The sequence below is a fragment of the Lutjanus erythropterus genome, chromosome 5 (genome assembly GCF_056507025.1).
Source record: "Lutjanus erythropterus isolate fLutEry1 chromosome 5, fLutEry1.hap2, whole genome shotgun sequence".
Taxonomy (NCBI): Eukaryota; Metazoa; Chordata; class Actinopteri; order Lutjaniformes; family Lutjanidae; genus Lutjanus; species Lutjanus erythropterus.
The window spans coordinates 37,086,172-37,111,012 of record NC_139321.1 but is presented as its reverse complement, the minus strand read 5'-3'; the positions used below and the strand labels follow the sequence as shown (position 1 = coordinate 37,111,012).

Genomic DNA, 24,841 nt, shown 5'->3' with positions numbered 1-24,841 from the left:
CTGCTCAATGTAACACAAGCGCACGTGGCTGTATTAGTTTTTCCTGTTAAAATATTTTTTCCAGGCATAATTGAAAAGTAAAAATCAAAACCCTCTAAAAATACAATTTTGGCCCAGTTGTAATATGTAATTAACCACAGCTGTAAGGTTCTGGAAAAGCTTGAAAATGCACCTGCAAGTGCTTGAAAAGTTCTTGAATTGGACTTGGAAAACGGTGTAGGAACCCTGTTAATTCAAACTTAGAAAAGTCCTGATTCTGAGGATTTTTATTTGTTAGTGCATTTTTTAGATGCACACAACCAAATGTTCTCATTCACTCTTATTAAGACACTAAATACCTAAATGTCAGCAAGAGCGTGCAGCATAATTAAAGAACGATCGACTTGCATTAGACATGTACCCAGATGGTGTAATACCTCGTCTGTCCTCCAGAGTGAGCTCTTCCACCACAGATGGGAGCTACTCTGCTCGCTGTAAACATCAGAGCCTCATCAAGACGCTTTGATTCTCCCTCTCACTTTGGAGAAAAAAAAAAAAAAACGGGCCTCCACCGATGGAGAGTCGAGACAAAGAGATTCACATCACGTCACTGCTGCAGCTGTTCTGACACTCTGAGCTCCGCCGCAATAAAAAATGTCAGGTGGAGATGGATGTGATGGAGGCCTGCGTGCAGTGAAACACACCGCTGAATCTTAGATTGTGTCCCATGTTAAACACATGAAGGTTTCCAGAGTTGAAAGTTTGAATAATACATACTTAAACAGCATTTTTAATATTAGATTATTCATCAAAATTAGATTGTTGCAACATCTGTGAAACCAGTGCTCACTCTTTTCATGATATTAGTCTTTTTCTGCAGACTCTAACTGCATTGACTGCTTTGTTTCCAGCCTCTCAAATGTGGACGTCTGCTGATTTTTTTCTGTTTTATATCATTTTAAACTTAATATCCCGTGTAGACTGTAGATCAGGCAAAGCAATCAGTTTGAAAGTCACCTTTGATTTCAGGAAACTTTGATGATTTTTGACAATTTCTACTGTTTTATCACCAGAATAACTAATTATTTTATAGGAAAAAGAATGCGTATATTAATCAATATGTGAAGTAATACTTGATATAATTTGTACAGAAAGCCAGGATATTAAACTTGTGAATAATCAACATGAAACGACAAGCATTATGCCTGATTCAAGAAACTGTGAACCGTGACTAAAGAGGTAAATCAGATCTTAATGGCAACATGTACAGTTTTATATTTCAGCTCTTATCATCTCTCAGTTTGTGCAGCTGTAGAAAAACAACTCTTAAATCACCAACATTACAAGTGGAGCTCAACCAGTGCTGGATTTTTGAGGCTGGAGGCTGAATAATGTCTGATATTTGCTTTTTTGATATAACATATTTGATCAGTGCTCTCTGGTGGACAAAGTAGGTATTGGATACATGAGGTGGGCTTCCATCCACCTGTTTTTATGCACGTTTTCAAATAAAAAAGACCTGAATGGAACCCTCAAAAATTCAGTGAAAAAAATCCTACAACCCTTTTTAATGCTTGACTGAGGTGGAAAAGTGGCGTTTTGATCAAAAGAAAATGTGATAAAGTGCAGAAGAAACAGATTTGATGACTAAATCACAATGCACATAAAGCATGTGACGTGTCCACTGAGGAAATGAAAGATGAAAACGTCAGATCTTTGTGGTGCGACAAGGACACTCTGACCTTCCTCAAATGTATGCATGAAACAATTTCTACAATTTTTTCCACACTGTTTTTGGTATGGCTGGAACTCTTTAATAACATTGTCTCTTTGACAGTGGTATAATGGCACCTGAGAGGGGCATTAGCTCCACCTACTGGTTATCTTGATGAACCAACACCGTAATGGATGGAAACGAGCATAAATTCTCATTTTCTTTTGATGATTTTGTAAGACGTGGTTAACATTTGTGCTACATTTGGATGGAAACATGTTTACAGTTTTTAAATTCCCTCAAATGTACAGTGTATTTGACAACTCTGCGTGGTTTGCTCACGTTGCAGCTGAACGTGTCGTGATAAGAGATGTAGATACTTAGTCATCTAATCATTAAAAGTGACTGTGATCTAAGTATTTATCAGATAATCCAGATTATCGTTTTAGCTGCAGTCACACAGACTTTACTCAAGTGTGTTAAAAAAAGAAATGTATTTAAACATCCTTGTGCAAACATACTAAATACACAGAATACTTGTTGAACAGTGACATTATGTATAAATCTGTAGCTTGACGAGTAACCATGACTGTGTGTGTTTGTTTCCAGTCTGTAGAAGCTGCCTAGTGAAGTATCTGGAGGAAAACAACACGTGCCCCACGTGTAGGATTGTTATTCATCAGAGCCATCCACTGCAGTACATTGGGTGAGTGAGGGAGCTGCCGCAGAACACACACACACACATACACACACACACTTGCACAGGTACAGTGAGACACTGTCTTTCACTCTCTTTGTCTATATACAGCACACAGCTCCTCTCTGGGTTTCTCTTTGCATATCTCATTTACAAACATACAGTCTGCACACACACCCACCTACGTGCACACCCGTGCATGCTCTCTCTCTCTCACACACACACATACACACACACTGGTGTTGTGACAGAGCTCCATCAGTGTGCAGGGAGCTGCTTGCTGCCTCTGGGAGCATCAGCAGTGAACTGCCAGTAAAGAATAAACTACCGAGGAACAAAGTGCTGCCGGCCTTTGTCCATTTTATTTCTAATCTTCTGCAGCAAAAAAGCCCCTGGACATGTGCTGACGGTGCTCCATGTTGCTATTTTTATAGGTTTAGATGCTACATGAACTTTAGAAGGTTCAATTAAAGAATTAATGCTACACATAATAGCATTTCTAACCTTAACTCATTTATAATTGTGTTTCCTAGATGGGCTTCTGGTAAATACAGACAGTATGATGTGCAACACATAATATATGCACTTACTCATTAAATGCATGAATACAATAAAAGTGCTATTAATCTGTAAATAGATTGTCTGATAAATGGCTGAGAACGTGCAGATTTTAATCAATCAACATTGATTAGCATGATTTTACTGATTAATTTCTCTTTAACTGATGATGGGAATGAAAACTATCTGACTCCCTGCCTGCATGAAAACACATCACTGCAATAAAAGTGATAATGTCACTCCCCTATTGTGACTCACTGCTTAAATAAAGGTTGTTACTGTTTATTTATAATAATAAGAAAAGTATATCAGTCCTTCGTAGGTTAAACCTAATAATACCTATCGTTAATAAGTGGTAACTTAATAGTTAAACTTTAATTAATAGTTATTTTACTGTTAACAAGTATTCAAATGTTAGTATATGCTTTATAAACCATATATTAAGCAACTGTAAAGTTTTATAAACATTAGTTACCATGTTTGCCATCCACATAATATTTTATAGACAACATGTTTCTCACTTCCAGTTTGTCAAATACAGCAGTTTTACTCCAAACTATGTTGCCTGTGGTGCAGGGCTCCGTTAGCAAAATAAACATGTAACATCCAGGCAGACTTACAGAATACAGGCACAAAACTACCTCCTTAGGTTTGGGCAACAAAACTACTTGGATAGATTTAGGACAAGATCATGCAAGTGTCTTTAATATGCAACAATGAGAGGTATTAAAATCATCAGTCGCAACATTAAAAATGGCATCCAAATAATGTTTATAGATGATTTACAAGGTGATTATTAACCATTAATAAAGTGTTCAACTATTTTATGCATACACAAACTTATGATAAAATAACTTGATAAATAACTAATGTATTATCGTTTCATTGATAACAATTCAACTGTTAACTGAAGTATAATTAACTATCAATTTACTATTTATCAGTGATGGTTATTATAAAGTGTTACGCAGTTATTTCCTTGTCTCTTGCCCCATGTGAGCCTGTGCAGGCCTCTCACACTGTTAAGGACGCTCGACTGATTTAGCATCACACTTCTCTAAAACTGCCAGACTCAAAGCTGATGCAACAGAACCACAAATATTATTAATTAGATATTCCATGTAAAATGAAGTACATCCTACACATATGTTTGGCAGACACCAGAAGATAACAGAGGTTTGTCCACAGGGACACTTGATTACATATGTTACATACATTACTATGGCTCAGATAAATGGAGCACCGTCACTGTAGCTGCTGAAAGCTGCTCACCTCTGCTGGTCTGTTAGTGTTACGAAACTGATGTGGGCCTCGACAAGCACAGCTGTGAAATATTTGAATAACTTAGCTTCAGAAATGACATAAAAATTGCAGCTTATCTTCAAAATAATTGACCACTTAAAATGAAAAGTAAAAGTTTTATCCTGTACAGTAACATCAAGAACTTTGAACGGTGAATTGAATGAGATGATTTTCTCGTCAGGTAAAAATGAAGACATGGTATTTTAGAAGTCAAGTCTGCTCCTTATTGTTTTGGGAAGTTCACTCTGCCAGACTAAATCCCCCTGACTGAGGGATTTAGTTGTTGGTGCCCCCTCTGAGCGCTCATGCATTAATGTCTGATTAATGCGACACACAAACTTAATGTGTACCAGCAATTTAGTCATTACCGCTTAAACTGCGCTGTCTGCAGACTCATTGTTTTCCAGGAAATGCTCCATTTCAAACACATTAGCTTCTCGCACAGCTGTTTTTTGCCTGATTGTTTGCAGGAAATTGGAGTTGATGGGAAACATCACAAGCGATTTGAAGGCAAAACGCCCAACAGACGACAGATAAAAACCCCATCTGCTCATCAAGAAGATTGATCAAAGTTGATGTTTGAGATTGAACTCAAAAATCACACACAGACGTCTCCTCACAGAGAATTAGCTCAGCAGAACTAATCCTGCCTCTTGTACTGTCAAGTGTGGCTTTCCTTGATGGTTTTAATCCATTTTCTCCAACAGACATGAAATGATTCAGATTACGACAATAAAACCATCAAAAATTCATACTTAACGTTATGCTAAATGCCTGCGAAGACATTCTTTAGACGTTCTTCAGTTGTGAGAATTAAATTAATTATCATAAGTTAATGTGATTAACTTTTTATTGTAAAAATCTTATATGAGTTAAAGTAACAGCTTAAAGATCACTAATTTCAACAAACTCAAAGTGTTTTTCATGACTATAAAGGCCCTGCACACACAGATGATTTTACTTCTTCAATGTCTCTTATAGGACCGGTTCTGTTCTGCTTGTATCGTCTGATTTTGACCTGTTCTGCACGTTTCCAACAAAAATAAATTAGTTTGTAACCCGGTAAGTTGGTTCCCAGCTAAAACCAAAAGACAGCAGTTTTTCTTGGGAACTGAAGCTGTCCATTCTGCAGGTCCTTGTACTTTGTGCAGCGCCTTCTGTTGGTAACATCTTTGATTTCAGTGGTTCCACTCAAAACTGCTGGAAATGAGGGTCGGTTCACTAGATAGTATCAAGGTTCCAAGAATCTTCAACAGAACCATTTAATTTAGGGAAAAATCAGCTCTGGTTCAACCTGAGGAGGGGTCTAATCAGTCAGCATGAGTGAAACACACTGCAGGTGATAAAAGATAGATTAGAGGCGCAGTGGTTACAGTTGGTATGGAAAACCCCCAAGTTGTGATTGATTCAGGTTGCAGGTAAAAATATAGTATTAGGCAGTCTTGAAGTCAACCTCCAGTCATGCTTTAAACAATATAAAATGCTCTGCAAGAAGTAACAAATTGTGTCTGCAAAAATAAGTTCAGATACCTCATTAAAATGGCTTACATGTAGCTCTGCACCTTCAGGTAGTATTCAAGGATTCATTTTTCAAATAGTCCCCGCCCTCTCCACACACCCCACACCCCCTGACCCTCACTTCTACCCCAAAGTAGCTTCACCTGGCTTGTCCAGTGTTTTGCAAGTTAATCACGGTAACTCGCTACATCCCACCTCTCCTGTGGGCGGGGCATCGCTGCTAATGATAAGCATAGTGCCACCCCCTCGATTAATGGGATTGGTTCCTTAGGTTTATGACATCATATACCCAGCCTGACTGAATCTGTTTTTTTGAGACTGCTCTGCTCAATGTAGTGCACGGATAAAATTGTCATGGCTACAGTTTATTGAGCGGTACATTGTAAGTACATTAGCAAGTTATGTTAAATTTGCATTTTAATTCTTAATATGCTGGCAGAGTTCCACCGCTGCTAAATGAATACAGACAAACATATTCTTTCCTCATTTTACAACCTTACACAGAACTTTTAGGTCTTCAGTGACCATTGCTTTAGTAAGCACTTTGAAGTCCCTTGCTGTTAAGAGATGCCTTATAAATAAACTTGCCACGTGCTGCTTTGCCTTTTCAGTGCTATTCTTTTTTAAGGCAAACTTTTATTTGACCTTTATAAGACTATAGCAGCTTAAAAAGCTGATGTTATTTAAAAAAAGACAGATCAAGTCAAAGTTTATTATAGCCTGATATCAGCAAAGCATGTCCCAAGGGGCTGAACATAAACTAGAACAATGATAAACAATGCTATCAAAACTTATAAACACGTGAAACAGGAAGATAAAGTACATATAAAACATTCTGACAAAATATTTTAATATTTAAAAATATGTAAGAATTGAAGTAAAATGCATACACACACAATATGCACAAAAAACTCCAGTACACGTATACCTGGATATAGTTAAAAAAAGAAATACTTTTACCAAACTGTGTAAAATATAGTACATATACCCAACCACGGGTGCATAAAAACTGAAAATAAGCTTGATAATACAGACAACATACAGCATACAGGCCAATTTGAACTGTGATTATGCAGGTGGAATACACATTCAGGCATTTATGAACACATATTCACCTGCAGAGTGTTAAAAATGTAAAAAGGAAAGGAAGAACACAGATATGGATGTCTGCATACAGGCACAAGATACTAAATGATTTCGTGAATATAAAGTGATGTGAAATATATGCTATGGCCTTTGCAGAGTTTGAGATAGTCATATCAACAAGACAAATAAGGAAAAACCCTTTGGAAGAATAGTGTTCATCCCTCAGTAGAGTTCCAGTGACTTTTAAAATCTTTACTAAGGCTAACACAGAGGTGTTCATTTTAAGTGTCACATTTGCACATAGCAGATCTCGTGCTAAAACCTCCCGAGTCGTCTGTGAGAGTATAGTACCAGCTGTGTCCAGCAGGGGTCAGTGTTTTGCTGTGTTGTGGATCGAGGCTCAGCATCAGGCTGCTTATTTTGGCCTCAGATGCAATGACTCTTCCAGTGGACAGCAGGGGAGACAAACGTGCCACACTTTTCTCAGGTTTTTTTCTCCCCCATAACACCGCAGCAAACTCAACATGTCGTGCCCGTTATCTGGCTGCCACGGCTGGTTGTCAGACCTCGCCATCGTGGTGATGACAGACCAGAACTCACACTGTGTGCACCTGTGTCACCTGCAATGCTTAACAGTGAAATGCCATTTAACACTCTGACTGTTGGAGCATATGCTGCACACTGGCCTCTGAGAGCTGGTGTCATTTGAATTTTTCAGTCTATCATCATGTTTGTTGCGGATCCATCTGTGTCAGTTTGATATATTCTGTTTTTTCTCAGTTGGCTGTGCACAGAATTGGACTCTAGATCAGTGGTTCTCAGTCTCTTTGACTTGTGACCACTTTAAAGCAAGACAAAGCACTGTCTATTTGGAAACCCCTTATCACAGGTTACACACACTGATCAGCAAGAGCATGAAAATCACTGACAGGTGAAGTGAATGAAATTGATCATTGGGCTACAAAGGTGGGATATATTGGGCAGTCAGATCTGGATGTTCATGGGTTGAAAGCAAGAAAAATTGGCAAGTATAGGAATCTGAGCAACTCTGACCAGAGCAACTCTGACCAGAGCCACATTAGGGTTGTTTGATATCAATATCAATATCGGCTTTCAGTATTGCCTAAAATGCTGGAATCAGTACCAGCAAGTATCCGAGTCTGTGCACTGATTGAATACCACACAATTTATTAACCCTGAAATGGGTCCCAGCTGCTTTCCAACAACATCATGTTTGCCATTTTTTTCCCCAGGATGGTGAAGTCATGTTTTACGTCTTTAATTTTCTTCATGCATTTGTTCATTTTGTTTTGATTGCATTGGTATCAGAGCATATCAAAGCAAGCGAAGTTTCAAGTATTGGTATTGGGAAATAAAAATTCATCATCAGAACATCTCTAGGTCAAATTATGATTGAAGACTGGGTCAGAGCATCTCCAAAATGTCGTGTAAGTATTCTAGGGAGGAATGAAATGGACACTTTTCAACCAAATAAACTCTGGTTCTGGTTTCTCTGGTTGTGTTTGAGGTCCGGGGAATCTTGGTGTTATCTAGTGAACCAGTCCACATTTCCACCAGTTGAGACCAGTTGACCAGAATGCACAACAACCTTTAGAATATGACATGGCCACTTTGGTTCTAATTTTTTGGCTCCAACTTGGAACCAACTTTTCAGGTTCCAAACCAGTATATTTTTGGTGGAAATGCTCAGAACCATTTCAAAATTAGGTGCTTGAACTGAGTTATCGCTGGTTCCACGTTGATGGAAAAGACCTCCTAGTGAACAGGTAGGGACAAGGTTGATCAAAGACCATTGCTGCATGTGGGGAGTGCAGACTAGCCTGCCTGTCCCACAGAAGAGCGATTGTAGCGCAAATTGCTGAAAAAGTTGATTTATAGAAGATTGTACATTCCAGCTTTTTATGTATGGGTGTATGTCACCGCAGACAGAGTACCCATGCTGACCCCTGTCCCCTACCCCAGTGCCTACACTGGACATGTGAGCTTTAGAATTGGACCATGTAGAAGAAGAAGAAGGTAGCCTAGTGATGACAAGCTGATGACTTGGTCTCCCCTTTCCCCAGATCTCAGTCTTTTTGAGGATCTGTGGGATGTACTGGAACATCAAGTCCAGTCTTGGTGATCTTCAGAGGTCTTGTGAAGTCCATGCTTCGATGTGTCAGAGCTGTCTAATGTTGTGGCTGATCTGTGTATTTGTACACCTTCAACCAAAGACTAGTTATTTCTTCTCAGTCTGCTTCATTTGAGCACTTCTTAAAACTTACTAAAAAGCAAATATCAAAAAATACACACAATATTCTGTAGCAGAAATGTTTCTTTTGCTCTTCTGTCTTGTTGATTAAGTTATCTTGTGACTCCTTATGCAAAACAATTTTAAATCCAAAGGGATTCAGTACCAAGTGCATCTCCAACATTTTAGATGTGTGGTTTACATTTCTCTGTGTTGACCCATAATGTTAATTCTCACCAACTACAATGAGGTAACTAATCATTTTCTTCTTCTTTTTAGCCATGACAGAACAATGCAAGACATTGTCTACAAGTTGGTACCGGGACTTCAAGAGGGTAAGTGTCATGCATTGTCTTTCTTTATGATAGAGATTCAACTAATAACTGTAAAACACCATCTTTCATTATGCTCTACTAATGTGTGGCACCACTGTCTGCATATGTTCGTAAACTGACTTGACATCGCTTAGAAAGAAATGCATTTTAATAAAATATTCTTGCTGTCCTTGCTGGGCCTAATGACGCAGGTTACATTGCACTCACATGGTTGAATTTTAATGCCCAGTCACAGTGTTGACCCTGAGAAAAAGACAGTGCCTGCTATTATTTTTTTCCCTCTCTCTCCCTCTCATACAGCGGAGATAAAGAAGCAGAGGGAGTTCTATCAGAAGTTGGGGATGGAGGTGCCTGGAGACATTAAAGGAGAGCTTTGCAACATGAAGACTCATTTAGATCAGCGCAATGGTACGGTCCTCCTCACACATGCTCCTTCAGAAAACACTCACAGATTTTGTCTTTGGTTCATCCTTTACAAAACTCTCGGATAAATTCTCATGTATGGCCACAGAACTTACATGAAACTATATCCCAGCAGTTTAACAGTCAGTGCCCACAATGAAGGATGTCTTGGGGGCAATAAAAATAGTACCTGGGACATAAAGATATGGTGCCTGGTAGGGTTGGGTAAAATTTTCCAGCCATCCATCGGCGATTGACGATATCTTCGTCCCTACTCCCACCTCATCCCATCCTCTCGAGTCTCAGCTGGGAGATGTGTGCAAGCGGCGAATTCACTATGTTACATACTCACTACATCCAGTGAACAAAATAAACTCATTAAGTGTTAAGAAATTAAATATCATCACAGATCTTTTCCCTTTTAAACTGAGAAATACAACTGTGCACCTTCTGAATCAAAGTTTCTTTCTTCTACTGAACTAAGACGAGCTCATTTGGCTTTTTAACTCCTTGTGAAACACACTTGATTTGAACTTGACAGAAAACCATCCCATCCCATCTAGAATCCATGCATTCCCACATGACAGCAGGTTCTGCACTTACCTGATGCCACTTGGTTCTGTTTGGTTAAATATCAAAAGCACCCCCTGTGTGAATCAAGTGACTACTCTTATTGGCTTTCATAGCTTTATTTACCAGTTTGTTCCAAGTTTTGGACTGTGCAACTTGACCTTAAGGTAGTACATAACAGACGTGGGGGGCCACAGCATGCTGAAAGGTGTTGTTTATCTTATTATGTGACATAAGAGTGGAAGTAGCTGTAGGGGTCAACTTGACTGTGGTGATCAAACAAAGAGGATGTACCCTCTGTGACGGAATAAACATTAGAATTTGCCTGAGAGAAACAGACAGTTAAACAGATTGTAACACTTTGAATCAGGATGTATTCTGCCCTTCAAAGCTGAACTGCAGTTACTATACAAAGAGTGAAACTGAGAAAAATGGCTTTAAAGTTTTACCAGTGACCAGATTTTGTAATTACTGCAACTTTGAAGCCACTTTTTCTCTAAAACAAAGCAGAATTGAGCTCTGAAACTTCGTCACAAGATAAACAGATACCAATAAGTTCATTTTTGGTTATAATTCAAATTCAACCAAAAATGTAGTCACTTTTTAGTTTGTACTGGACTCATCAAAGTCTGGTTTTTACTTGATGAAAGAAGTAAAGGGGAGGACATCTACAGCAGTAGCTTTTACTGATTGCCTTAATTATTACATTCTTTCATTTTCAGTGTAATTTTGAGAACTGATTGGCAAGTTTGGGGGACTCATTACTGAATAGGATCCCACTGCTATGCAGTCACCATGCTGACATTCTTTCATTCAAAATGCATGAATGTGATGGGTGAAGTTTGCAGCGGAGATGGTTTGTTCAAGATGTTATTAAAAAATAGCAATTAACTGAGCCTTTCTTCAGTTTGCTATTGTTGTTTTTTCCCCAATTTCATCAAACTCATCACACACCTGTAGGATTAAAGTTAAAGGTTCCTGGTAGAGTTTTAGACTTCTGGTTGTACAAGAAAGCACATCCATGCGCAGGCACTGGGTTTACAAGAATCAGTGTCCCACCAGTGGTTTCAGACTATTAAGGCTGCAGCTAATGATTATTTTCAAAAACAAAAATATCCATCAGTGCTTCCCAAACCCAAGATGGCGTCCTCAAATGTCTTTTTTTTTTGCTCACAACCTGAAGCTATTCAGTTTACTGTCACAGAGGAGTGAAGAATCCAGAATATATTCACATTTAACAAGCTGGAATCAGAGAAATGTGACTTTCTTTCTTAAAAATTACTTCCAATTAATTGATGATCAAAATAGTTTGGGATTAATTTCGTAGTTGGTTGGTTGGTTAACTGATCAGTTGTTAAAGCTCTACACACTAATGCTCTGATTAACTGGTGGCAGTTACAAGTTAAAATGGGCTAAACCTCTCCCGTGGATAAACAGTCTATTTTTACATTTTGGACTAAACACTGTAAATGTGCTGTCACATGGAAAGGTCGGCACCTCGGCAGTACAAGTGTCTTCTCCTCATCGTTCTATAGAAAGCACAAAGCCCCCAACTCTAATGAGTAACATTAGAAGCACGACCACAAGTAACAGCGGAAGCCATTAAGCAGTAGAGATGAAAGTAATTTAGCCAATCAGAATGAGTCCCTGGCCTGCTTCTAGTGCACAACGGCTTTTCCGTACCAACTCGTTTCCAAGGGCTGGTGTAAATGTGTGCCCAGAGGGCTGTCATGCTGGCAGGCCTAATCGCTCGCTTAATCCCCCTCTCTGATTTTGGTAATTAAGGCTCAAATGGAAGTGGAACTGCTCTCCGGCTTCCAGTTCCTTGTCGCTTGAAGACAGGTTTAGCTACAGCACACACACACACACACACACACACACACACACACACACACACACACACACACACACACACACAAATGCACATACACATACATGTTCACACAGGCACATTTTAAGGATCAATCACACAAACCCCGACAGAAATGGAGACCCGGGGACTCCTTGATTGAATTTCACCATCATTTCCGTTCAGGGTGCTAAAGCAGAAGCAAATATGATGTCTTAAGCCTTGGGTAGTGATTAAAATATTTTTCGTCTTTTTCACACAAGAAAAACTGTAAAAGGCAAGAGTTTTCTCTCTTGGGTCAATGAAGACTTTTTTTTGTGCATTTTAAGCTTTTTTCCATCAACTTTCTCACACATTTTACTCTGTTTTAATAAATGAGTTCTGTGGATTGTGAAAGCTGACGTTGAACTTGAGTGCAGTTGAGAAAATTAATCAATCATCCAGATGGACTACGAGTTTGCTTCCACCTCTCAGCTCCACACACTGAAATGATGTGTTAGCCTGAAAATGTCACGTTACCATCATCGATCTTTACCTACAGTATATTTCAGCGTAAACATTATACAAAGTAGAGCTGGGTGATACATTAAAACTTTCCAAATGACCATTGTCAGCCCATCGATCGGTGATTGACTCTATCTCCGTCCCCCGTCCCGCCTCCTCCCATCCTCTCAAGTCTCAGCTGATGAGATGTGCGCAAGCGGCGAATGCTGCATATGTTCACTATGTCCAATAAACAAACACACTTCATTCAAACTCAACAGAAAAACACCTAAAACTCACCAAAACCATCTTTGTTAGTCTGCCCACTCTTCCAACAGTCAAGAGTCTAATTCTGCAGGCTGTTTACCTCTCACACCTAATAGAAACACAGTAATATGCTTTTCCGAACCACTAAGGCTGGAGATCTGTTTTTTATAATGGTAGATGGACCAAAGTAGCAGCATTTAGATGATGAGATAACCTTTAAAGGGTTTCTGTGATATCTGCTGTGATGAAATGGATGTGTTGTGCATACTTAGTACCTCACAGTTCAATTTGATTCCAATTCAAACCACGTCACAACGATGCAGATGGTAGCATTGTATTTTCAGCTGCTCCTTGAATGAAGACATTGGTACAAGTTTAACTGACGAAGTCCTCACGTTGTACAAATGTACATATTAACCTCCTCCAACGTTTTCTCTTTTTCCTGCACTGCAGTGATTTCATTAAAAGTAACTGCTGTTCAGCATTTCTTAGCTCCTACTCTAAAATGTTCCGCTCAGCTACACAAACAAATTCGCCACAGTGGCATAGAAACCCCATCGCCAACTAGCATTTTGGGATAATTGCAGAGCGATGCAGACTCACCACCTTACAAGTTTAAACGCTCACTATGATGTAGGCCAGTTGCGTAGAGCCTATGTACACCTAAATATATAAATCAGCCTTAAGACTGTTTGATAGTGCAAGCTGACACTACACTACATATTCTCCCACACAGAATTGAGTATGAACTCACCCTAACAGTCTAAATACCCAGCTAGTGACCTCTACAGGCCATGCTGTTCCTTACAATCAATCAAAATCCACTGATGTAGTTCTGTAGAGCCAGACAGTTTCACTAATGAGGCCAAAAACATCTTTTTGATGATTTCACACAGACCATACAGATAATTTGTATATCCAGCATCACCACAGGGGTTTTAAAGTAACTTTTTGCAGTAAAACACACAGCCAGACTCTGGCTTGTTTAGCCCTTCTCTTACAGTCTGAGGAAATAGATGCTCCTCATTAGCTTTTATTTAAAATAGGCAAACCAAAGTTAACACATGGTAAAGCAGAGATCACACTCCACTAACTACAGGCGACAGTGGGCACTCTGTTAATGTGGCCCCTGCCAGCCAAGCTGAACCACATTACACTTAATTAAAGGCTCATTTATCCAGAATCCCTCAGAAATAGAAACTTTCTCTGGGGTCTTCTCTAACCAGCTGGGTTTAATGAATTCTTCTGGCACATTGCTAATGACACAGGACAGAGCAGCTTTTCTAAATTCCTCAGAGCTGAATTCAGGGCCAGAAATGTTAATGCTGCTAACCTTAAGTCCAATACATTTACTAGAGTTGAATTCAGTGACTTTGGTGGGGATAAATGCCAACACCTGCTTTCCATGAACAGAAAAAAATTCAAGTGACAATGCATTCTTTCATTTTTTTCAATAGAGAACTGAAAGAGTTTTATAATTTATGTTTATTTCCTGGAAGACCAAATACCAAGACATCCCCTTTCCCCTTTAAATTACAGCAAAATGATACTCATCCCCTGTTGGCATGGACAGTTATGGAGGAAAAATTGCTGTGTCAAAAACAGCAACATTGTGGGGATGGATTTACTTAATCTTGTGGTCCTTAACAAGACAGGACCACATTAAGTAATAAAGTAGCACTTGGGATATTCCACTTTTGTTGTACAAATTCTCTCAAAAAGCTATTTTTTGGGGCGCCTGTATCCCTCTTTATTCGACAGACAACCGCAGAGCAATGACAGGAAATGAGGGGAGGGAAAGCCGGGGGATGACATTCAACAAAGGTCCCTATTCTGATGTTGTCGTTCAAGATCGCCACCTTAATCCCCATGCCACCAGGGCATGGCTCTTCCCTAATAAAGTGTCAGTTAATCGGATTACCAAAAAGGCAGTGCCATAACCTGAACCCTGAGGATCTGGGTTCCCCGTTTTGCAGCTGCGGCTTGAATTTTGGCTCTGAATAATTGTAGCATTCATGGATTCAGGATTTGCAACCGCCCAAGTATTTCCTAGCATTGATGCACATCCGTTTTGTCAGGCCAGCAGAAATTTTCACATTTGCACCTTCTACAGTATCAGCACATCCTGGTTACTGCTGCTTCTTCTCTCTGTATGACGAGTGTGCTGTTGGTGTTAATTGGTACAACACTAACTTCATACCTCACCATCACTCCTTGCTTTCACTTTGTATTCCAGATGATCTGTTGGAAGTTTGTTTTGCAATTAAACTGAGAAACAAGGATTTTTTTTTAGGACATACGGAGCATATGAATCAATTGCCAAGAAGCAAAGGATGCTTTAGGAGCATTTGAAAAGTTTTCTTCACCATTTTGAATATTCTATAATGGCTGTAAACCAAAGCTAGCTACAGCTGCAGAGGAAGAACCAGTAAGCTTTTTAGTTATATAACAAAAACCATACAGATATGCATGGTTAAATACAGATATGCAACAGTTAAGGTGTATATGGTGTCCAGCTGAAGCTGATTTAGAGCCCTCTGTGGAGGAGGAGCTGAGCTGTCACTTACTGGTACACATACTTTACTTTGGATTCATCACTCCAAACTCCTGCATGAGAATGAACTCGAATCAGAATTTGTTTGAGCCATTTTAACTGTTCATTCTGATAGATATTTATGAGACATGATGCTTCAGACATAAATCTAATTTTGATTAAACTAGGAGGGATGAAACATTTTGGCACCATGTTCTGATGATTAAATTACTGTAAAGCCCTGATTATGCTGTCAGATTCAGGTTAAAGCTACAAAGGTTTCAGAGCCACACATCACGCTTACAAGTGTGTATTTGTATTGTTTGGTACTCAAATGAAAGGAGTTCCTATGATGTTACACCAGGACAGAAAAGCACAGTATCTGTCAGCATCAGGCAACTATCGATAGTGATGACATGAAAACATCACACTATTTGAACATCATATATGATTATAAGTTCTATTCACTTTGCTTTTAAGTGTGTACACAGTTTTTTTTTTTCCAAGCTCTACTTAACACAGGCAGAATAAAAAGTTGGTTTCCACCAGGGCACAACACACAATTTGTCAAAATTGCCTGTTTTCCTGAGCACTTAAAGAAAATGGACGTACATGTACCATGATGAGTCTGCTGAGTGCACTTTTCTCTTTCACAACAATATAAACTCCCACACACACACTCCCGTCTCATTTCCTGTGTGGCCTCTCTTTATATTGTCACCGTACATGCCTTTGTGATTTCATTGTGTGTGAGATCTCCCAAATGAGCGAGCGAGGGAGACAGAAAGAAACTCTGTATGAGACGGACTGCTCAGTTTTGAAAATCCCCAGACACAAGCAATCATCCCATTACCTCAAACACAAACAGGGTCTTCATGTCTGTTTAGAGGCACTGAGATACTCCAGGGTTGTTTGAAGGTTGAGACACAACAATAAGAGCGAGCCCCTCTTGATAGGCAATCAGCGAGGCCGACTCTGGAGACAATCACTGCAGAGACACCAGGGCAAGCTCAGACCTTTTCCCGGTAATTCTCAGTGGAATTGGTGACAGTTAGCCTGAACGGAAAATGGTCACAGAGGGGTGAACGCAATCCCATCTGCAGTCTGAGCTGAAGTAAACTGTCCACACACACACACACACACACACACACACACACACACACACACACACACACACACACACACACACACACACTCCACGTTATTACATCCACTGAATCCAGGAAGAATAGACTGAATTTCCTTCGTTTTTAAAGGTTACAGAAAAGCAATACCCATCTGTGCAGCAATTTTGTCACAGCACCGCAATTTTGACTTTGATAACTAAGTTTCATATCTAAAAATTCAATACTCTGACAGCATCCCAGCCAACAAGAAGAAAAACATAACCACACCTGTCCTGGACAACTTTGTTGCCGCTGCTTCTCAGGGTTTTAAAAGTTGTTTAGGTGTCTGTCTTCCACTGTGTTTATGTGCACACAAGAAGCCAGATTAGGGCTGGAAGTCTCTGTATAGTCCCTGTAGAGAGACAACAGGACACTGTGGAAGCTCAAATACTAAGACTTATTTTATACAGTTTCAACCCAACTTTTTAGTACCCTGGATAAAAGGTTGCACTGAGAGCTTGGATTTTTAAGTGATGTAGACCAAATCACTGTGACTTCACGCTAACAACAAAAGTCACTTCTGGGAACAAAACTGGCAGCTGATTGGAGTTGCAGAGATAAGTAAAATTGGCAAACTTGTTTATTTTTGCTGTTAAATTCAGCTGTAACTTTAACATTTAAAGATATATAGTTTAACACTATGGTCTGACATATTTTAAATTTCTGCTGTGATTATTTTATGTGCTGTGTTGCTTTGTTAGCGCCTTTGATACCCACCCAACACCACTGTTCCTTCTAACTCAACCGAAGAAACTATATGGGAAGAGCACTGGTAGCGAGAAAGCTGGTGAAACAGATAAATAAAATGCAATTTTCTTTTATTTTCCCAGGGTTATGGTCAAAACACAAAAAAAACACTCCCTAACCCCCACACATCCTAAGTTAAAGTCTAAGCGCACTAGTCAAGCTGTCATTTTCTTTAGTCTGTGGCCCAACAGGCAAAATAGGTCATAATGTCAGTGAAAGCAACACACATGTATTTTAAATGATTTATGATGATTTTAGGTAGTTCTTAGCACACTGACCAGTTTGTTTTAGTTAGTTATGTGATCCTATAAAAAAGGTGTTTCATGCCGTGATTGACAGCTGAGCCCTGATGGCCGGCTGTGTGCGCGGGAACTCGAAAAATGCTTCTCCGATGCTGATCACTACTGCGCAGACTTTGACTGCAAATGATGTCACCAGCACAAGATAGCAGCACTTGTATTCAGAATATTTGGCTTCAGTTTTGTACGGTGGGAGAAGGAGCTGTGGCATCCAACTTTATTTATATAAATGATCAATACTGCTTGGACTACAGATGGAAACTAGAATGCTTCCGATACCTGAAATGTTGTCCCTTGCCTACAGATTCTGCATTTGTATGTCAGTATCTGTTCACAGAGAGTCATGGCAAAATAATGAAATTTATCACAATGCAAGTATAGTCTGAGCTCAACTTTAAGCAACAAGCAACTTGAATAACTGATAAATCATACAAGTTGTTTTTGAAGCAAAAATGCCAAATATTCCTAAATTCCAGCTTCTCAAATGTGAAGATTTGCTGCTTTATCTTTGAATATTTTTGGGTTTTGCAGTTTTGATCAGACAAAAAAATTCCAAGATGAGGGTTTTGTATGAGGGAGATTTTTCATGCTGATTCATAGAGAAAGTAATTCTGAGATTAATTGAGGAATAAAACAAGTGTTAGTTGCAATCCTAGATTCACCGCTGCAAATAATGGTTTGTCTGCACAGCCTCTGCACTAATACCCTCTCCATCTGAAGTTTCTGGTGTGCACACTTGTATTTGTTAAGCTTCTTCCAACTTTATTCTTGCTGTGTTAAAGCTACAATAAGAATAAAGAGTTTTCAACTTGTTTCAACTGATGGATCTATATGACCTCCATAAGAGACCATCTGCGAGAAGTTTGGCTATTATGTTTTTTTTTTTTTTAATATTGTTATTTTTGACGTTATATTGTGTGGTTATGGTGGTGGAAACTACAGCTTTTGTTAAAAACAGAAAAGAAAGCTCCTTGAAGTAGCTTTAAACTAGTTATTATTTTAAGCTAATTATTATTAAGCTAGTTCATTTATGTAACATTTAACTACAGAGTTAGTGCAGCTACATCAGCTGATTGACGGCTCTGAATCATTCCTTTTTAATTTTTACTTTTACAAACTCTCCCTCTGCTATAACAGTGTTACTCTCTGGATGGAAAAATTAAAGGTACTTTCAAATTGCAGAACACATTAAGTGAATTAACACAAGATTATAATCATTTCCTAAATGTTCATTTAAATCCCCTGAAACAGATTTTCCCCTCACGCTTTTCACATCAGCTCTTTTAATGTGTTTGACTCAAGGTGAACTGTGTCTTTTAGGCCTCCTCCGGCTCCGAGCCACAATCTCAGTGTGGTGTATTATTAAACAGCACCTTGCCTTTTCTTGCACCACTCTGAACACATTACCCTCAGCTGCACAGTGTGTGAGAAATCACCCTCTTCCTATTTTACCGTATGTTCACTGGAGATTGCTGCTCCCTCTAATATCCTCCCATATCTGCCTCCATTTTCCTGGAAAGAAGGAACAAATGGCAAAACCAGAAGAACTAAATTAAGGTAGAACTGATGCCGGCCCTCATGTCAGCTAATCGGTATTGGGAATGACTTGTGTATATATATATATTTATATATATATGTATATATATATTTTTTTCTTTTTTCTGATTAGGAGTTTCCCAGTATTAAGGACGTCCCCAGACAGCGGATAAGTCATATAAAGGATGCTCCAACACCCTCCGACATGTAATTGCCTATAAATGGACCTCTGCAGGGGGTGTTTTTATGCTCCAACAGGCACAGGCTGTTTAAATGCTGCAGAGAGACAAACATGCCTGTTTCCCCCACGCGTCCGACAAATCTCGTTTTCAGTGGGGCTAACATGGGCTTCAGTTAAGCTCAAGCCTCTTGACTTAAGATAACGTGCAGGATGAGAGATATACGCAGCTCAGTGCAAAAACAAAAACCTAAATTTGAGACAATAGTGTCCATGAACTATAATCTAAAGAAATGTTCTGTTTTATCTTGTGTACTGCTTGTGCATGTTTAGTTACTGTTTGCAACATGGCAGCTCAGTGCTTTTCCTCTCTTTGTTTTTCTGCACAGGCGATGCAAAATCAGAGGACACGGCCAATAAAGAGGCGGGAGAGGAGAAACCAGAAGAGGACAACGACTATCACCGTAGCGACGAGCAGGTAAGCCCCTCACTTACTGATGGACAGCAGTTTGTGCCTCTAATTCCCTCTCCAAGGGATCTTAAAAATAACAGCCCCTCTTTCAGTTATTTAAAGGCTTGGTCTGCCAAAAATAGAAAGAAAAATCACCTCCCCCTGGTGACCATGAAGATATTTTAGATTTTCTTTGCCAAGGTTTTGAAATGTCTGCTTAAGGGATCTCAACAAATAACTATAAATTGATTAACCACTGATAATATTTTTGACTGGTTATTGGAAGATCATCATTTTCATTAGTTGGCTAATTTGCCAATTCATTGTTTGTCTTTTGCAGAACATAGAAACACTCAGGCTGTTTTAGGAGAGTCAAACTGAATGAAAAAAGATTTTAAATTCAACATTGTGTTTATTAAAACAACAAACTACTTCTAATCTAGGTATACAAATATGAAGTTTTGTACAATATGTTTCTTTTCTAACTTGGAAAAGTTATAGCTTGGAGAAAAAATAACTTAACTTTTCTTTTTCAATCTGACCCTTCTAAAAAAGTAACTGAATAGGCCTGGGAAGGTGGTGGGCGAAGGTCTTTGTGGGAACATTTCCTCCAGAAAGGCCACAAAGTCAAATGTAAATTGTGTGATTGTACTCCACAGTTTAGCCGTGCCCTGTGCTGTAAGACATTAGAACAAACACCCTGCTGCCATGTCCAAGGGTGGCTCACAGCCAAAGATCATGTCGCTGGGAGCTGGGAGGAGAACGTGCGATGTATGCCCGTCTGAGGCCATCGCTCAGTTGGTGCGCCGAATGATTGAGACCGATATGCTGCCAATCAGCATGGTGGATGGTGAAGGATTTAAAGCTAGTTTGGTACCTCAAGTCCAAGTGTGTTCTGCGACTGAGAACCACTGTGACTAAACCCATCAAAAAACACTTTGAGGAGAAGTAGGAGGAGCTAAAAGTCAAGCCAGCCAGGCCAGACGTGCCAGCTCTGATCACAGACTGCTGGACTGAACAGACGTGCCTGTCAAAGTCAAACTACTTTCTACTCCTGTAAAAGGTCCCTGTGAACCTTAAACTGTTTTCATACTGACATGAGCACTTTAGAGTGCTATTCAGAGTAATGGGGACATTGTTTTGAGCACCACAACTATAATCACATGAGTAAGAATGTGGATAAGTAAAATGATCTGTAATTATCTAGATTTGTCTATGAGTAAAAACTGTCTGCATGGATAGATACCACAAGAGGCAAGGGCTGGCTGATATTGACAAAATCAAGTTTCATATTATTTTTGACCAAATCTCTCAATATTGCTTCACTATTGGTGCTTTCACAAAGTAGTAACACAATGAGAGTTTTGGTAAATAATCATCACCAATGTGGATATAATGGCTAACGATTAAATTTCACCAGGTGTGGCTGTGTCGTGTTATAGCTGCACCATGTCAGTCGGAGCTGATCGCAGTCATTCTACACAATGCTTGTGATTCCCCCAGCGGCACCTTGGTGCGTCCCAGACGTGGGTCTACACTTCAAATGCACACAGTGTCTATGTTTTTTACAGATGCTGCATCAATTAGCACAGAGCAGATCGAATGGGCAGGAAGTCAGATACAGAAAAGCCAGGGAGGATCCGGTTAATTTTCAAAATAAAAGACCCCATGCAGACACACAATCATAAAGACAGGTTGAAAAGAAACAGTTTAATCATGTACCCTGCTTATCCATGGTAGAAGCACAAAGAGCAAGTAAAGAAGACCTTATCAACAAAATATGAGCAAGGAAACATAATCAGGTGGGCAAAATGCTCTGCTGCTGAAATGCTTCTGAAACACTGCTGGTGGGGATGGCAGCCATGCAGAAAACAGATCAGAACTGTAGCACAGACGTGCTGTGCTTGGTGAAAACAGCCGGTTAGTAAGTAAAGGCAAATAATAGAACAGCTAGAACAGTCTGGTAAGTTCAGAAAGTTACATCACTTTACTGTAATACAGCCTTTAAAAGCTTTAAAAGACAACATCCATACTGTATCACAGTAGAACATCATCCATAATCTAAGATATTACAGCAATGTTACCCATCTCTACTAGAGGTGAGTAAGAATGTTTTTTAAATGTAATTTAGGGGAACCAGCTCTTTAACAGTATTTTAGTTTTCTCATTTAGAGCAGAATTTGGGAGGCAGTGCACATTGCTTTGTCTTTTAGCAGCGATTAGAAGAAGCAAATTGGATAAAATAATTATAGGTTTCAAAGCAGTCTGTCAGGAACAAAGGCACTAAGGGAAAAAAATTACTGTTGGTGATAATTGTGGGTACAATTGCCTTAAAAGCCTGCACATCAATTATTGTCTTTATAAAAGTGGCCCCCATGGGATTTACCAGGCTGTTTTACAATTACTGGATTCTTTTGTCTGCGGTTTTTCGGCTGTTTGAGTCGTGCAGATCCACTTTGTGACAGACACCACAGCGCCACACCACTGCCATCCAACTGAACACATTTAAAATGGAAATGGGCTTTTCTTGATTTCATTTGTATTCTGGCACATTCTCACACTCTGCAAAATGATATTAATAATGCAGAGAGAGAGAGTGGAGTTATTGTTGTGCTGGACAGACACTATCACGAACACAAAGCGCCCCCGCCCCCCAGTACAGCACAGGATGAAGAAGATTGGTTTTGTAGATTTTTAGTCATTTTTAAGAGGACAGAAATCTAACGGGCAGATTGTAAACAAAAACAAGCCAGTTGTCTCTAATCAGCCAGCTCCTTGTTGCCATGTGGGGAAGGCAGGCCGCCCCGATGAGGGTGAAGATCTTGCCCTTTTGGATTTTCAGCAGCGGTGCAGAATGCGTTCAGAATAGCTAATATGGCAGTCAGTGTGAGCTGAATGCAGTCATGTCAAATGTCACTGAGAGGAGGAGGAGGGAGGGAGGCAGGCAGGCAAAGAGCCGAGGAATACAAGATGACTGATGAAAATGAGAGATTTGCAGGTCTGAGAAAGAAAAAGACCTGCTTGATGAAAACAAGTCACCATGCAGGGTGAAAAATGATAGAAGGTAATTGTTAGGAATTTATGTTGAAGGGATCGTGAGAGTTAGGAGTAAGTGTGGAACATTAAGAAGGTGACGCTCGTCAGTGCAGACAGAAAGGAAAAGGCTGAAATGAGAGGACGATTAAGAGAAAGGACCAGGATGGAACAAGATACAGATATAATGTTGAGATCTGCACACGTAGAAAAGTATCATTGAGATGAAAAGATCCCCATAAACTGTTCAGATATGTTGCATCAAAAAACTTCTTCTTCTCATTTATTACAATGAGACCACTGACAGAGCAAGAATCACAGGGCCATCCAGCAAAATAGTTCTGCAATAGCCATGTTTCTATCAATATATTCAGGGATAGATGCTCATATTTTAAAGCGCTGGCACCATAGGCCACTAAACATACAATACAGAAAAGGTTATTTAACTAAACTTAACTGAGCTTTCTTTAACTGTGACACTTGTGTTGTCCATGTTGCCACACGGTGTGTGTAAACCAGCCAGTGGATGACTTGTTTCTGTCAGCATCACAGCATCTGCGATGTTTCCAAAGTTGCCAGGAATCAGCAACAACCTTCTGAATGGCAACCTACATGCTGAAAATGGCAAATTGTCACTTGGGATGCTAATGGTATGAACATAAACAAGTGAACAGCTGTAAACTTTTAATGCCTCGGCTCACTTCCCGACTTGCAAATGTTCCATGAATTGTGATACGGTGTTTCCTGACGGCATCGTTTTTCAAGCTTGACCTCTTGGTTAGTTGGGGAAAAAAGTGGCAGCACACACCGCGGTACATTACATTAGATGTGTCATATTCTAGCTGCTAAATTAGCTGCTTCCATTCCATTCCACTTTTTGTTGCCGTTATGTTTTTTCATAGTCAGCCTTAGGGTCACATTAGCAGTTTGAATAAGCTTAGTAAACCTGTACTTCAGTAGCCCCAACAAGAAATAGGTTGTTTATGGACCTGGACTGCTGTGATGGCGTAGGCTTGCAGTGTGGATATAAAACCTCATGGCCACAGGGGGCCACCTTTATTAAATATTTGGTGGCCATAGGGGGTCATGAATAATTTTGAACCCTGGCATTTTTGTGTGCATTTTGAAGTATCACATTTGAAAAGGTGGAAATGGCAAAATTAGGAAAGTAACTGAGCTGTTTTGCAGTGTTTTTGCCTGTTTTGAAAAGAGTTTATGCATCTGATGGAAGCACTTTTTCTGAGTAAGTTCTGACATAGCAAATATTTAGCTCACATGACATCTGACAGTCTCCTCATTACTCTGATCGTCAATGAAAACAAGTTGCAGCCCTAAAACCAAAAAAATGCCACATTTTATCCTGTTTTCTACTTTGTTTTTTTTTATTGTTTAAGTTTTGACAGACACTCTTTTAATTACATTCCATACATTTGGATTGAAAACCTGGGTAATGAAACACATTGTCATCAAACAATGCAAGGCATTCACCGTACAAGCACACTTCACTGGTAGAGTGGTGTACTTCTATAATCACCCACACAGTCATCTAGATGGATGATAAAAAAGGATTGCTGCCTCACAGAGTTGTAAAATCCTGTTGTTAACCTCTCACTCTGTGTAAGAATAAGAGGTTTGTGATTTTTGGAGGTGCCGTCAGATTACAGGACCTCGTATATAGACTTTCTCCGGGGGAACCTACAGCATTTCTTTCTTTGTGCAGACTACCTAAAGATTATCCATAGATTTTGCCACTGCAGAGGTCCCACATTTTACTGTTTATTCTCTTAACTAATGCTGCAGCTCATCTTCGGAGGAAAGGAGGCGTTGTTTGGAAGAATTGAGTCTTTTGAACTTCAATAAGTGCTCCAGCAACAAGAAGGGTTGAGA

The 24,841-nt window shown here is 39.5% G+C and overlaps 1 protein-coding gene across 1 annotated transcript in view; it reads left to right on the top strand.

Annotated features, from left to right (window-relative positions):
• Positions 1–24,841, top strand: part of pcgf3 (polycomb group ring finger 3) — a 96,004-nt gene that overhangs the window by 58,844 nt on the left and 12,319 nt on the right. Inside the window, exons 4-7 of the mRNA XM_084719774.1 lie at positions 2,303–2,399; positions 9,385–9,440; positions 9,741–9,848; positions 19,860–19,948. Coding sequence (XP_084575900.1) covers positions 2,303–2,399; positions 9,385–9,440; positions 9,741–9,848; positions 19,860–19,948 — 350 coding nt within the window. The remainder of the gene's footprint in view (positions 1–2,302; positions 2,400–9,384; positions 9,441–9,740; positions 9,849–19,859; positions 19,949–24,841) is intronic.